Source organism: Dermacentor albipictus, chromosome 2 (genome assembly GCF_038994185.2).
Source record: "Dermacentor albipictus isolate Rhodes 1998 colony chromosome 2, USDA_Dalb.pri_finalv2, whole genome shotgun sequence".
NCBI classification, from domain to species: Eukaryota; Metazoa; Arthropoda; class Arachnida; order Ixodida; family Ixodidae; genus Dermacentor; species Dermacentor albipictus.
In genome coordinates, this window is record NC_091822.1 from 144,983,950 (window position 1) to 145,000,520 (window position 16,571).

General features: G+C 48.6%; 1 protein-coding gene across 1 annotated transcript in view; it reads right to left on the bottom strand.

Annotated features, from left to right (window-relative positions):
- The window catches only part of LOC135904682 (transducin beta-like protein 2), a 297,791-nt gene that overhangs the window by 13,584 nt on the left and 267,636 nt on the right, over nucleotides 1-16,571 (bottom strand). The window contains exon 8 of the mRNA XM_065435595.2: nucleotides 13,041-13,235. Within this exon, the coding sequence (XP_065291667.1) occupies nucleotides 13,041-13,235 (195 nt within the window). The remainder of the gene's footprint in view (nucleotides 1-13,040; nucleotides 13,236-16,571) is intronic.

The window sequence follows — 16,571 nt, forward strand, 5'->3', positions numbered from 1 at the left end:
TCAGCTGGACCTATACTGTATGCCGTGTGCCCCAGCTAACGTTAGGCAAGGAGTTAAAAAGAAAAAAAAAACAAGAGAAGAAAGATTACAAAAACACCGCGCGAGATACAATTATGAGACGTGTGGTCTTTGGTCGTCAAAGGTCTGACGAGCGAACATCGAATGTCTTAATATCGTGTCTCGCACAGTATTTCTTTTTAGTTGTCTTTTTTCTTCTTCGTGTTTTTTTTTTCTTTTTATTGAAGAGCTTGGCTAACGTAAGCTAGGACACCTTATACAGCTGCGCGATTGAGTCGCGTCGACCTTTCGACGCCCGCACGCCTACAACTCGTTCCGCACAACTTCCACTTGGTAAGTGGAAAATGTCTGGCATACATGTTCCACTTGCAGCTGCCGCTCAAGAGCCACAACTCTGCTGTGTTCGCCAACACCCGGTCATCGTACATTATACGCACAAATGTCTAATATACATTGCGCGCATTACAATGCACATTGCGTTCAACTTCCTTGTCTTTATTGTTTAGTTTTCTTTAAATATCAACTCGAAAGCGGTTACGTAAAATATTCGTCGCGCACATAAAGTCGGACGCACGAGAAACTGCGTGCTCAAGTGATTTAGTCATATTTTTTGCCCGTCTGCTGCCTTCGAGAATAACGAGACCAAATGTCACCAAGGTTTCAGTTCAGGCCAGCTGGTGTGCCGTCAGTCTACGGCCAGACCAAATGTCACCAAGGTTTCAGTTCAGGCCAGCTGGTGCGCCGTCAGTCTACGGCAAGACCAGATGTCAGCAAGGTTGCAGTTTAGCCTAGCTGGTGCACCGTCAGTCTACGGCCAGACCAAATGTCACCAAGGTTTCAGTTCAGGCCAGCTGGTGCGCCGTCAGTCTACGGCAAGACCAGATGTCAGCAAGGTTGCAGTTTAGCCCAGCTGGTGCGCCGTCAGTCTACGGCCAGACCAAATGTCACCAAGGTTGCAGTTTAGCCCAGCTGGTGCGCCGTCAGTCTACGGCCAGGTTACGCAGCGCGTTACGTACAAGGACGACAGCACGAAACGAGTCATGCGGGCGCAGCGCTCACTCTATAGCCACGTGCCAAGTGCAATCTACACCGATTTGATCTATAGACCGTTGTGTCCTCACAGACAACGAGTGTAGAATCCGCGAACTGCGTTTGACGTCCAGAATGTATAATGAACATGCGGAGGGCCTGCCTCGCAATGTCGGCAAATCTGCGTATTTGCGTTATGAGTTTTTTTCTTTTTTTTTTAACGGCAGCAAACACGAGGTTCTTCGTGCTGCCTTCACCCTGTAACCATGACGATGATAATAATAATAATAATAATAATAATAATAATAATAATAATAATAATAATAATAATAATAATAATAATAATAAAAACGTTTTTCGCGTTTCGTAACATACCAATCGGTACTAACAGCCGACTTGAAAAGCGATTATGTGTCCGAGCTGTTCTACGGGTCAGATGAGATATTACGCCGCCTATACAGAGCTCTTTTAACGTTGCTCGTTGAAAGTTCGTTCTGACCCAACCCCCCGAAGTTACTCCCTTGGGATAAACGGACCAGGAATTCCACGATGAACCGTGATTTTATTTCTCTGCATATGAATCCAACTTCAAAATGAGGACTGCAGCTCAAATGCGAAATTGCGAACTTTCCGGTGCACGATTTCTGTTTGTGCGCCTAAACTACGATTATTTCCTTTTTCTATTTATTTATTTCTCCATTCTTTTCTCATTTTTACCATATTCTTTTCCGGCGGCTCTTTGGTCCGAATACTTTTGCTCACGGGTACGTGAGGTTCTTGCCCGTACAACTGCGTGCGCCAAGGTAGTATACATCAAAAGCAAAAACATAGTTGAAAAAAAAATTACATTTGAAACATACATCTTGAAACACTTCTATGCGGTCCTATAGCTGCGCTGCAAGTTTGAATGATATTGCCACGCACTATTGAAAGAATGTGCTTAATTAGTTTACGTTAAGTTACGTTAAGTTGCGTTAAGTTGCTTAATTAGTTAATTAGTTAAGTTGTGCCCGACAACACGAGACGCGTCTGCTTCGTTACAAAACACAATTAATAATCCGAGCTTGCTGCGATCGTACGTGAGTTGTGAAACCATGTTGATCGCTTCTCTCTTGCTCTCTTTCGCACATATGTCCGTAAACGACTGCGAGGGCGCAGCAAACGGCTAGCGCGCGTGATTTGAAGGCAGCTTGCATCAATATGCGCAAAGTGTTTCACTAAAACTAGGCTAATGAATGAATCAAATTATTTATTCGTTTGCCTGCAAGACCCTCAAGGTACATAGCAGTACATATAGTACACCACATCTGGTAGAGGCGAGAAGCACAATGCAAGAAATAGAATACAAAAGCTGTAAGCAGGAATGCAATGCAAAAGAGCAAAGAGAAAGTACAGGAGGAGGAGGAGGAATAAACTTTATTTGTGCACAGCAGATTTGAGACCTAGGCCTCTACCTAAATGACGGCCTCGAGCCCTTGGGCCCTGGCGGCATCTTCGGCCTGCTGGATTGCCTTGCGTTGGTCTTCCGGTGCACAGCTGAGCAACGCGGTCTCCCACTGCTCTCTGGTTTTAATTATTTTATTCTGTATGGGTGTACGAGGACAAGCCCATACCATGTGTTGTAGGTCCGCCCTTTCTTCACAGAATCTACATCTATCCGTGTAAAGGTCCGGGTAGTAGCGGTGGTAGGCCACCGGGTTCGGATATGTATCTGTTTGTAAGAGGCGCCATGCCGTCGCTTGCCGTCTATTTAACGAGGAGTGTGCCGGGGGGAAATGGGACCTTCCCAATTTATAGTGTTTGGTGATCTCGTTAAAGCTGGTCATCCGGTCTCTCTCCGTTCCCAGTATTTGTTGCGTGTCACCTGCTCGGCCTGTCAGTTCTCGAGCCAGGTTGTGCGCTATTTCGTTCCCGGGAAGGGAGGAGTGTGCGGGTGCCCATACAGTTAAAAGTACAGTTAAAAAAGAAATCTGGTGATAATTTAAAAAAAAACAGGGAAAGTCAATTACTCGATACAGAGAATTAAATGCAAGATACGCTATAGGGAAAGGAGGTATAAATGGCTCGGTGTTTGCTATCGGTGTCAGCTTGCACCGTCAGGTAGCGAGTAAATTTCTTTCATCGTTCTTCACAACGTTTTACATGAAGCTTTTTCTTTTTTTCAAGTGGCTGGATAAGATGCTTTCCAAGTACGCTATAGACGTAAAAATGGTTGACGTCACACCTGACGTCCCCGTAGAAAGTTCCCGCATGGATTCCCACATTCTTAACCTCACAATGTATACTCGCTCAAGAAATGAAAGTTTTTCATTTGTGCTGAAGCAGTGCGCTTTTCACGATTCTGAAGATGCGAGAAATGTGCCGAAACTAAATTTTTCAGCGGACAGAATCAGTTGGCGCCCGAAGGGGATACATTTCCCGAATAGAGAGGAGTTGCGAAGATCATTATTACAACAATACATGAATTGCAACAACGGTGCTTTTTTTTTGTGAGCGTTTAAGGAATTAGTTACTCTAATTGTGCGAAGGGAGTGCTTTCGGAACGATTGGTCGGATCAGAAGTGTCCGGTAAACGAGCGGGTAAACTGTGACTTACGAATCGGTTTTGGACTAAAACTGTCGAGTGCCCGAGTCTGAATCCTCGCGACACTCGTTTGCGGTGCGCTAAAAGATCGTTCATGCATCGTGCAGCTCACAGCCGATGAAATGGTGGAGCGAGGCCTGCCAATGCATCTGTGGTACGCGTGCGGACATTTAAAAGGAAGAAATGATTGATAGGGTTCGACTTCTCTAAGCTACGTCCAAGGTGGGAGAGACGTTGCCCAGTGGAGCATGGTGCCGAAGTAGCGTTGACGCTCTTCGGACTGACCTATATTTCGTCGATATTTTTTTTTTTGTCTTCGACTCCGCGCAGATCGAACACTTTCTCGGAAAGTGCTTCGCTCGTAAGAAAAAGAAGAAAAAATTTGCCGCTGTTCGCGTCGCTGTCGCTAATGGAAATTCAAGCTTCGCTGGAGAGAAACAGTACACGAGTGTAGACTGATAAAGTATAACGGCTGCCGTGGAAGTGCGGAACTCCTCGGGGTATAACGGAGGTAACAACGCGGCGCGCATGTTAAAGTGTGTTCCCTCGACCGAACACCACACCCGCCATGGCCGAAGTGTTCGGTCCCTGCGCGTCTACACCGGACACGAATCGTGCACTTCGGAAATGCCTTTAAAAGAATAATAATAAAGAAATAAACAGAAAACAAAATGACGAACGAATAGTCCAATCTGACACAATCTGACACGTAGGGGCGACGGCTTTCGCAGGCCGTCACTCCGAAAATACCTCTCTCTCATACCGGCCTCTCTTATACACGCTTTGATCGCTTTTATTCATTACTTCAAGCGGTGAACCTGCAAGGAAAAAAAAAGCAAGAAGAGCAGAAAGGTCATTGATGAAGGACGGAAGGGATGGACTAAGGGAATCGTTACGAAATCTGGTTCCCGAGTTTATCGTGTGGCACTGAAAGTGTCCGCACAAGGGCACCTTTGCATTACGACCCCGTCGGGATGCAGTCACTACGGCGCGGAGGATAAAATTGTCTAATACGCGAAAGTGCGCGTAGCGGCAACGGAAGTCCGAAAAAGAAAAAAAAAAAGACACAGCCGCAAAAATATATGCAACACAAAGGAAGGACGGTGCGCTGGCCTTGGGCAGGGCTCGCTGTGATACAAGTGTTGCGCACTTTCCATGTAGCGGCATGCGCTATCGCGCTACACACACACACACCCAGCTGACAACGATGACTCACGCTTCCTGACAAAGCGAGCGCGACGCATTGAGCCATGCATCGAGCAGCTGAGTCTCAGCCGGATTGACACTAGCGCGTATTCCTTTTATTTCTTTCGTTTATCACTCCAACCGAAAGATGGCAGCAGGAGTATCGTACTATTGGAGGAAAAGAACTAGGAAGCTTACCAGCAAGTATGCGGCCTGTAGAGTGAGCAACACAGCAACAAAGAACGTCAAGCGGCAAGCCAGAAAGGCCGAAATAATGTCGTGGGTGGCGGCAATGGGAAAGAAACCTGCCATGAGTGACTACTCAAGAGGAAAAAAGGTAATCAGGAAAGAAACAATTTATGATAACTCAAAGGGAAGCTCATTACTTTTCGAAGCGAGATCGGGATGCCTTAGAACACGCACCTATAAAGCGAGATATCAGAAGGAAGAAGAAGCATGTGCTTGCTGCGGTAAAGCAAGGGAAACGATGGAGCATGTTTTATTGGAATGTGAAGATATCTGCCCAGCGGTCGATTTAGGTACCACTGGCCTCCTTGAAGCTCTTGGGTTCAGCGAGAACGGGGGAAAAGTAAAAATGTGTGCAATAGAGATTAGCTAGAGGCAATTAGAAGATTGGTGGAAGTAGGGAAACGACAAAAAAACGGAGACGTGGTGGTGGTGGTGGTGGTAACAACTTTATTGAAATTCTGCTCAGGTAAGATCTGGCAGGCCCAAGTCCCAAGAATGGCCCCTCACGAGGAGCGACCCTTTCAGACCAGGCAACGAGGGCTTTTTGTAGTCTTTGATCTGGCGTTCTCAGCAGCTCCTCCCACGTCTGTTGTGAGGGAGCTGACAGGAGCAAGCTGAGTGGGGATAAGCCCTCGCACCCCCAAAGAATGCGATTTTTGGTAGCCAATGTTTGATTTGTGCAGTTTTGACATATTGGGTACCATTGCCCGTTGGTAAATTATGGCCAGCCACCAATGTGGGCTGGGGAACGAATTAGTTTGGATTCGACGCAGGATCGAGGCTTGCGTTCGCGTGAGGCTTGCGTTTGGAGGCAGATGGATTCGCCTTTTGTGCTTGTAGTAGTTTGCTATTGCGTGGTACGACGTCGGTGCCTCGTCCACGGGATCCGAGGAGTCTGAGGGGCACACCTCCCGGGTGGCTAGACCTCGGGCTATCCAGTGCGCCTCCTCAGTCCCTTGATTCCCCGAATGGGCAGGGACGCGTACGAGTTCGATAGTATTTTCGTTTCTTGAAGTCCCGTAAAACAAGTGCCGCGCAGACGCCTATATGCTGCCTCTCGAAAAGTTGACGGTTGCCCTTCTGGTGTCGCTTATGACGGTTCGCACGGAGGGGTTTGAAGTAAACCGGACTCAGTGGCCGATGGCCTCCGAGATGGGACGGCGCGCGCGGCCCACGTGCGTCGCCCAAACGTGGACGTCGCGAACGACCGTCCGGGAGGCAGCGATTGACACCCAAAAGTTGCGTCCCTTAGAGAGCGCCCCGGGGCGTCGAGGCACCCATCGAAATGTATCCAACATGCACTCTGTCCCGTGTCCTCCTCTCCACATTTTTTCTGCCACGTACCCCCTCCCATCGCGTACGGTATAGCCAACATAGCTCAGTTCTGGGGTCTGGACATTGTAAATTCCGCCATGTTGTCGAATTCGGTAATGGCAGAATTTTGAGCCAATAAGAGAGGCCGCGGCAGCCCTATGGGCCTCTCTGGTTGACTCAAGATGCCGCCGCTACCGAACTCGACCTACCACTGGTTAACATATCTGGATCTCTCTCTCTCTCTCTCCATCTGTTGCCGAAGAGCCATATTGGGAAAACTTGAAACGCGCAGGACGAAACTGGTATTGCCGTGAGCGCTGTTTGTTCTCTCGTTTTCGTTGGAACGTTTCGTTGCACAGAAACTGACGTGTTCGGAACTGAAATCAAATCTGGATGATGTTACTTGTTTTGAGCAGAGATATGCTCTCGAAAAAGATAGATAGATAGATAGATAGATAGATAGATAGATAGATAGATAGATAGATAGATAGATAGATAGATAGACAGATAGATAGATAGATAGATAGATAGATAGATAGATAGATAGATAGATAGAGAAAGAGAGAGAGAGAGTAGTAGTAGTAGTAGTAGTAGTAGTAGTAGTAGTAGTAGTAGTAGTAGTAGTAGTGTGCCAAGATGCTTTTTTTTTTGCTTGGTTCGGGACGGCGCTGCTCTAAATAAAATCATCGGCGTGTAGGTTAATGACAAACAGCGGATGTCAGTTTTCGTTTTCTTTCTTTGTTTTTACAGCTATAGTGCGTTTCAATATGGTTTTGCAAACAAGCAATCGCCAATTTTTGAGTACGAATCCCACTACTTTCGCAGTGCGCTACACAACGCGTACTCCGTAATGATAGCGATTTTTTTAGCAGCGAGGAATGCCAGATATTATCAGCGGAGAGACAGGTTGTCCAAGCTTACTTCATTCGCTCTACGGGACGACTCTAGCACCGGCGATAATAAACTGGAGAACAGGAAAAATACATAAACTTGCGGAATGTGTGCGCACGTACCGAATACAAGCATTTCGCTACCACATCTCGGTGTTTCGAGTCGAAAAGGAGAGAACCCTTCGCCAGAGCTGAAAAGCGCTGGCGGTCTCCGCCAGACACAAACAAGCACATTATATATAGGTAAACGAGTGCTCCCCGTAATCCCTCATTTACGAGAAAAAAGAATGGCACATTACGGTGCAGGGATACTAAACTTCAGGATGTACGCATCGTCAACCTAAACAAGGACCTTTTTTTATTTTATTTTTCTGTCACTTAGGCGCCATTTCCTCAAACATAGGGTCGTTGTCGGCCAGTCAACTATATTCCTTTCGATAATCCGCTGCCAATTATTGCATACATATCAGTCAGTCAGTCAAGAACTTTATTGAGGTCCTGAGGGGTCTAAGCCGTTGGAGATCGCACGCGGCGAGCTCCTTGGGCCGAAACCGTAGGCGACGCCCAAGTCGGGACGGGAACGTGGTGACGCTCCGCCAGTTCTTGGGCCCTCTGGACGGCCTTGCATACATATATTATTATTATTATTATTATTATTATTATTATTATTATTATTATTATTATTATTATTATTATTATATTTTTCGCAGCAGCCCTTTCGACATAATGTCTATGTATCGTACCGAATCACATTTCGAACGAGTCAACCAGTATTCGGCAGGTCGCCCTGACGATCACAAGTTACCTGGTCAAAATGCTGGCTCGGTGTACAGGCTTGCTTCCTACTTTTTTTTTTTTTGGGGGGGGGGGTATTTCACACACCCTCACTCTTTCCTTATCCAATGTCTCTAGTTATGACTGTTAACAGCGACTTATGAGGCATCGACATAAGGCATCCAAGAATTACTGTCGCTTTGCAGCGACTACTACAAATCGCACACCGCCAACTATACGGCAGCTGCATATATAGTTGACCGCGTATATAGCGTACATAGTTATATATAGCGTATATAGTTATATATAGTTGATCGACGTCTGCTGACGGGAAACCACGTATACGTTCGGCGAACTTCCGACCACTGTGCTTCTTCGCAGGGCAGTTCGTCGCGCCAAACGCAATTCTCTCGGGCAAAATCGTATACGTGCCTACGGTTTCCAGCACAAGAACGTCGGCATTCTTCTGCAGAACTTCTGCTCGCACCGACATTCGTGCGCATGCAGTCGGCGTGATTGAACAGCCCCGCATGGGGTTTCCATACAGCAGCGCCCGGTACGACGCAGTGACAAGAGGAACGCTCGAGAAGAATCGACCGAGCAACACCTGTGCGCGCAGACCGAAACGCGTTGGTATACTGGGCTCGCACAATCTGCGCGTTCCGGAGGAGAGCGTACGCGTATACGCGTTACACAACGCGCGCCGCCGTTCGAGGTGTAAACACAATCCGGCGGCTTTGTTCCTCCGCCTCGACCGGACGGCGACATGTAAACAGATCCCCGTCTGTCGATCGGTAACTCCATAGCTGGACCCCGCTGCGGAGACGACACGAGCGCGGTGCCTTTGGCTCGCATGCAACGCATATGTATGTACGCGCGTATTATATGGCCGGCAGCGTCGCGCACAATGCGAACGTCCTGCGTGGCTCCGAGCGGAGCGTCGCAGTTGCGCGCGCCTTGCGTCCGTGTGAATGAGACGCAGGTAAACCCGCGCGTGTTGGGAACAAAACGGCAACACAAGAAGGTGGACGAAGCGCATACCAGCCACTCGTGGTGTCACCCGCATCAGTATTGTGGGAATTTCGTTCCCGACATGGCTCTCAACAGTTCACGCGCGACGGGTGACGGTGTGAATAACCAGCGGGGCAGTCTCATTCGCTGCCGAAAGCGCTAGCACGTAAATAAAAGAGACCTTTAGCGTGTCCGGTATTCGGGCAAGCGCGGGCGGTTTTCCGGTTTAGCGGGGGCGTCAAGGTGAGCGGCCCGATCGGTGGCGCCAGCTGGTGGCGCAAAGCTCAACCACACAAACACAGAGCTAATTACTGTATTCTGCTTAGCTGCTGGCGTAAATTTTCGACAGTGGTGTAATCGTGTTCACAATTACGCCGCTGCCAAAAATTTGCACGAGTGGCGAAGCAGGATATGGTGAGTTACTGCAGTTTTAGCTATGCGTTTGTCTGGTTGAGCTCTACAACACCAGGCGGCTTCACCGCTCACGTTTACGCCCCGACCATCCGTTAATCCGCCCAAACCGCTCCCGTTTACCGGAATAGCGTACAAGCTAAAAGTCTCTAAAGAGTCACGATACGAAAAGGCGCAACACCCAAGCGGATTGGCGTGTCTATGAACTCAGACTGCGCTTAGTTCTTTTTGCACCCGTTTTTTGTCTATGCTCATTTCCACACGCGACCGTGCCCCCTAAACTTGAGGCACGAATTTCCAAGTCTCAGCGATATCTGGTCAAAGCGTGTTAATATTTCCACTACCGCGACGCTTGTAAATGAAGCGTTGCTCCATGGTGAGACGCCACTACAGTTCCGATCTTCCGGGCCTTGTGTCAGGCGCTGGGCTAACTCTCGTCCTTCTAACCTAGCCCGCGTTCCCGAGCGGGCCCGATTGGAGCAACAGCAGCTCTGGTCGCGCAAGCGATGGCCTCCTTGCTTTCTGGCTGACGATGTCTTAACCTTAGATACAGTCTAATGTCTTATAGATGCAGCCTTAGTCAAAACAAACAAAGCCGTTCGGGACGCGAGTGTCGCCTAGTCCTCAACTGACTCGAGGCACGCGCATGGTTAACTCTCATTGCACGAATACTTCGGAAGGCGAAGGCATGAGTTCCTTCTCCTCCTCCTCCTCCTCATCTCTCTCTCTCTCTCTCTCTCTTCACACAGCTTGCAACTGGAGGCCGCCGACCACACACATGCCGCAGACAGCTGTATAGCTGCGGTCACGCGCCCAGCGGCTTCGTTTCTTTTGACAAAGGCCGTGCATGCAAAGAACGACCGAGCTACACAAAACGGCATATATACATGCACGCGCAGGAACAAGAGCGCTGCGAGCTCCCAGAACTCGCGGCGAGTGGCGTAATGCGCACATCTGTTGCAATGCGAAACGAGCTCGACTGCCTATACACGGGCCTGTCGACCCCGGCGGCGGCAATTAATCCCCCGTTGGAATTAGAGTCGTACGTTTACATACGCGGGAGGGCATAGCGTTTACGGTGAACCGCTTGCTAACCGCTTGCTTTACATACGCGGGAGGGCATAGCGTTTACGGTGAACCGCTTGCTAAGTGAAATCGTGCAAACTAAAAAAAAAAAGGGGGGGGGGGGTACCGGTAAGATCAACGACACTGCGGAGCTGGTCGACAGACATGTCTACGTCTATTCGAAAATAGTGGCGGGGGAACTGAACAACCGCTGCCGCTCGTGGCGTGCATATATAGCCTCCTGAGACACGAAGACAACCCAGGTGCATAACAGTTTTTTTTTTTTCAAGTCGGTTCTTATTACCGAATGGTATATCTGGAATGTGAAAAATTAGTTATTGTGTTTCTTTTTTGTATAGATGGTATGCTCAGATATTGCTATATATGTGGACAAGATGCACGGTAGCCCCTTAATGTTTACTAAGGTTTAAAAAAAAAAAAACACTTTTATGTATCTGGACACAAGGACGAGGATGCAAAATTGCATGGCGGGTTCGTAAGTTGATACTGCATCCTAGATTTTTGTGCCATCTCATCATATTCGAAACGCACTTCACGGTTATCTATTTCGTCGTCTGTGACGACGCGAGGGCCCAGATAAAATTAGCGTCAATTTTTTTTCTCGAGAGGTGACAGAAAGAATATGACCAAACCACTTCCGACGAATGTTCTGCGCGATCGCTCCTGGATTAATTTGGAAAACGATTGAAAGCAATGCGCACTTTAATGCACAAGGGGATTTCGCAAGGATATTAGTGTGCGTCTTATGCACTCAACAGGGATTCGCAAGGGTGGTACGTACATACACAGGGTTTCGTTACGAGACGAGTTGGAGAGAACCAGACAGTCCATTCGCGACACAACGGACTGCCGAGAAGGCATATCGCAAGATACTCACAACTGACTTAGACAACACGACCTTTTAGAAGTGCTATACACAGCACTGTTACGGACCTATACGCACGGTGCAAGTGCAGAGAAGCGAAAGTTACACCGAGGCATCAACGCTGCATAACAGGCGGGCAAATGGGAACGTAACGTGATACCAGCCGGTCGCCTCGGAAAGTGGCCTCCCCGCCAGGGTAAGTCCTTGCAAAAGGGCTTCGTAAGAGAGCTATACAAAACTCTGTTACGAAACAGGTTTTCGTGAGTGAAGTGCACAACTATATTTCGTAACGCAACTTCGTAAGGTCAGGCAAGTCTCTCGCGGAGCCGTGCATTCACATCGAAACGGTATATTTTCTTGCGTAACGAATTAGAAAGTTCTCTTGGCAAAGCAGAGACGTATACTGTAGCGTAACCGTACACTGAAAATAACGTAAACGCGTATACAGACCCCAGAAAGACGTGGCGACGTTATGTAACGTTGAGGTCAACCTCAACTCTCTATAGAAACGCTTTTCTTTTACCCGACTGTTTCCCTCGAAAAAGGAATGCCGTGGAATTGTCTTCGTAAGGGTTAACGCCGATGCGAAGAAGTTCTTGCGTCAACGGATAGACACAACATAGAAGTGGTGATTTAAAAAAGAAAAGCTCCGCGCTCTTTGGTTACAGACGACGTCGCAATATGACGCCGCAGCAGCTCCATGCGCAGGCTCTCGCTCCCACGTCGTGGGGTGTTTTGCTTTAAACGTATACGCCAACAGGCACGCCACCGATAGGCTATAGACCTTTCCCACGGAGATTTCGTGTGTACAGCCACGCGTACAGCAGACACTTCGCATGCGAAAACGGTGCCACACGTTACAAATTTAGCGCACAGAAGTATTGCGAATTCCGCATTGTTTCCGTAAGAAGTGCGCGGAAAGCGCAGAGGGACACGCTCGAATAAATAATTTTACGAGACGACCAAATCTATTAGACTTGTCCTGTGCGTTCCGTCTCCGGCCGCTTCTGTCGCGCCATCTTTCTTTCTTCTTTTTTTTTTCGTTACAAACCAGCTTACTGGTTTATATACCTAAATTACACATAAATGTCCTCAATGCAACAAATTTACGCCATCAAGAGCACAATTCCTTTAATAAAGAAAAAGCTTTCTAACCTTCTTATGCCTACTTTCCTAACCATTATAGGTATAGGCACATCGTGGGAACGTATCGCCATTGAGAATGTCAGTAAATTCGCGTGATCTTGATTGCGTGACGCACGTAGGTGGGACAAAGTTCCGGTCGGTGCCTGCAGAGGGCGCTTCCTCGTTAAACATGATTCGTGCAGGACACCTCTGGGACGCCGAACGGAGGGCAACTCGCTAGAGGACGACAAGCAGCGGAATCGGCACGGCAGACGCGTCCTGCCAACTTCAAGCCGCGTCGCGTCTTTACAGCGCTGCAATTACGTCACCCTATTAAAGCGAAACACACACACACACACACACACACACACACACACACACACACACACACACACACACACACACACACACACACACACACACACACACACACACACACACACACACACACACACACACACACACACACACACCCTGCCTAACTCGCACGCACACTCACCGTTGTGCATGTGCTCGAGCTTGCCGTTGAGCTTGGCCGTCCTGCCGCAGAAGACGTGCACCTCGTCGTCGGTGGCGATGGCCACCGTGCGGCCGTCGGGCGACAGCGCCAAGCACCGCGGGGTGGCGCCCTCGGTCACGGGAGGGAACTGGCCCGTCGTCAGCAGGTACGGCTCCTGGCCCTTCTGGTATTCGACTGCGCAGAAAGAAGAGGACGGAGCGAGAACTGCAACGATCAGTCTGGCATCGTTTGGAAGAAGAGCTGCCGCACGTTGGCCGCTTAAGGATCACTCCACGCGAAAGGGGATAATGCACTGTATGGTGTAAAGATGCGGCAAGGTTGGTTGAGTTGGCTCTCATCGTCTCACGCACAAAAGACGAAAAGAAAAAGGACAGAAAAAGAAGAAGAAAAGAAAGAGCGAGGAGGAAGGGGACAAGAAAGTGAGAAGGGCAAGAATAACTCGTCGTGTTCTCTTTCTCGTGTGCTGTCCATTTGTGGTGTTCTTGTATGAGACTGAGCGTGCCGTTTGGCTAGTTAGTTTGAGGCAGTAACATTTTTCAGCGCAAGAAGACAAGACAGGGCGCTGGAAAAGCGCCTTGTCCTATCTTTATGAGGTGGTATTACATCTGGACTGGAAAATGGCACTTGCCAGACAAAACAAAAGAGCTTGCCCGAAAGATTGCGCAGCATTGTGTCAAATGAAGAACATTAAAGTAGGCATGTAGTCTATGTGTATACAGCGGACACGGTTATATCTCGTTGTTGTTTGCCTGGTTCCGTTGAAGAAGTCGTGGCTGTTTTTCGTCTTTCATCGATTAACTTTTGTCGAGATGGACGCTTGTAGTATTGTAATCCACAGGTGTACGCTTAAAAGTGCTATGCTTTAGTTCTTCACCTGGAATGTGCATAAGCCATTGTGACGGTTCTTTATTAGTTACGTTTCGCAATGGCCTGTCGAAACATTTGTGAGATCGATATTTAGCGGATATACGTATTTGTTGTTAATGGGTGATGCAGAATTATTTGGAAGTTTACGATGCCACAGCTACTCTCTACAAAAAAAAAAATTATGTATTGAAATTATGCATTGAAAACGACTGCACTATACCGCTATTGCTTCCGCTACAGTAGTACAAGCAATCGGTAGATGCCCAATTGATTGATTGATTGATTGATTGAATGTTTTAGTGTAACAGTGAGGGGCCAAATACTACACCAGAATAGTAAAACACCACGGTTGCTAGGCAAGTACTAGAGTTCTGGTGATAGAGCCCTTCTTGTCTACCAAACAAATTTGCTCCTTGAGGCTTATGCTGAATGTGGCGCATGAAACAAGTCAATATAGGCCAATGCTCATTGATAAAATGCGCAAAGTGCTTTGGCACAACTGCCAACTTGTGAACTTTGAGATGCCACTGAGCAGGGAACGAAGAGGGGGAGGGGGTGGTACAGCACGCAATTTCTTTTAGCGCTTGCATTGAACACACTTCTTTTCTGGGTTACATATACAATTTATTAACGATGATTATCCTTTAGCCGCAGCTAAACATGGAACCGCAGAGCAACTCGTCGTTCTTTAGATCGCAGTGGCTTTCTCCAGCGACTCAGCTGTCGCTAATGTCATCTGCTTCAACAGCTTGCCTGTATGAACTTGCTGCAGGCAAGTGCCCCTCTGGCGTCCTTTTACCATCACAAGTCTCTCAACGGAAAGTTAGGAAACCGACGAGCGAAAGGTTTTTTGAAAAATGATATTATTTTTCCTAGAACGACGCAGCAACAGGAATATCACGGGAAAATTCCTAATTCTTAAGCTTTACGAAAAACTAGGGGGGAGGTGTCAGGTGCGCTTTCATATTTATGAAAAAGCAGGCGTGTTCACCCACGATCTTGTCTTCATTTCAGGTAATACGTATCTCTCCTGAAATCTTAAACCAAGACACAGACACCTAACAACTTTCCGTTCGTCAAAAAAACAGAAAGAAAAGAAGGTGAAAGTTCTCGAATACGTGGACAGATACATAGAGGCCGTGGCACGCGCGTGCAGACGGCGCCATTGCGCAGTGGAAGACCTCGAACAGACGACGAGCGACCGCGTCTCTCATCGGCGATGTCATCGGCCTGCGCATCTGTCGCGCGTTTTTCGACTGCTCCGTCGATGCCGCGGTGAGATACGAAACGCGCCGCCCGCGAGTCTGCGCAGCTCGAAGCGACGACGCCCTCGCTGCGCGGGGGGCGACGACCAGCAGCGACGTCCGCGAAATCGCACGCAGCGTGTAGGAGACGCGCGGGCCACACCGCGGCGACGGCGCGTCGAGCTGGCGACTGAAGCGACGACTGCGTCGCAGACGGCCGTCGACGACACATTACCGCAACTCCTGCTGAGTCGCGAATGGGATCGACCGACCTTGCCTGCAGAGAGGCTCTGTGGCCGGGCCTCTCCTTCGTATCTTGTGCACCCAAGTTTGCCAAGAAAACGAAAGCTTCTTTTTTGTTGTTGTTGTTGTCCTGCATGTTCGACTAGGTAATTGTCACGTTGTAGTGACGGTGGCGAACATAGTATAGCGAAAACTGTGAATCACGAGAGTAACTCTTTATTGGGCGTATCTGTGTCCAGAAAAAAAAAAAAAACAGTCAACCACTACGATAGCGGCGAGCCCACTCTCGGCGATCGTCGAAAATCTGATGTGCGGGTCAAGCGTGTCGCCTTTCGTGCGTGACTCGTCCAAGGTTCCACCGTAATCGCTGGTGCCCGCGTGCCTTCCAGAAAGCACTACGCAATTCGCGTCGTCGCACATGCGGGGACGAATCAGAAAGCCTTTACCCTTTTTTTTTATTAGCCAAAATAAGGCACATACGGGAAATTACAAGTATACGTACTATTTGTTCTACGCACCTTACACTATTTTTCCACATAGACCCCACACCGGTTCAGACATTGTTGTCCCATCGCAGCACTAAACTTGAGATGACCCCGCGATAGAATTCGTCCGGCTCACTGTGGATCCACCATCGGACTGCTGTCTTGGCTTCCTCGGTGCACGTGGATCGCTGTCCCCTGCCAGGAACTCCTTCAGTGGACCGAAAACGCGGAAATCACTACGAGCGAGATTAGGAGTGTATGATGGGCGGTCCAGACTCTCCCAATCAAGTGACCAGTACCAGTAATTAAATAATTCCCAAGTACCATGTGGCCTCGTATTTTATTCGAGTATATATAACCATGTGTCCCCCCCCCCCCCCCCTGCATTAATGACTTCGGGCGCTGCAGGTACTTGAAATAAATAAATAAATAGTGGCGTAGCTAGGTCATCTGGCACCCGGGACCCATAGGTCTTCTGTCACTACCCCTCCCCCCCACCCCCCCACCCCGGCCGGGTTGTAGCCGGCGGAAAGAGGGGTGTCTTCAGACGTATATGACACTTCCCTCCCCCTTCACAGGCCCCTTGCCCCCGGGGCCCCCGGCCCCCCGGCCTCCCCCTATTGCTACGCCACTGCAAGTGACCGGAGCTTGGTTCTGATTGCCACATGTGG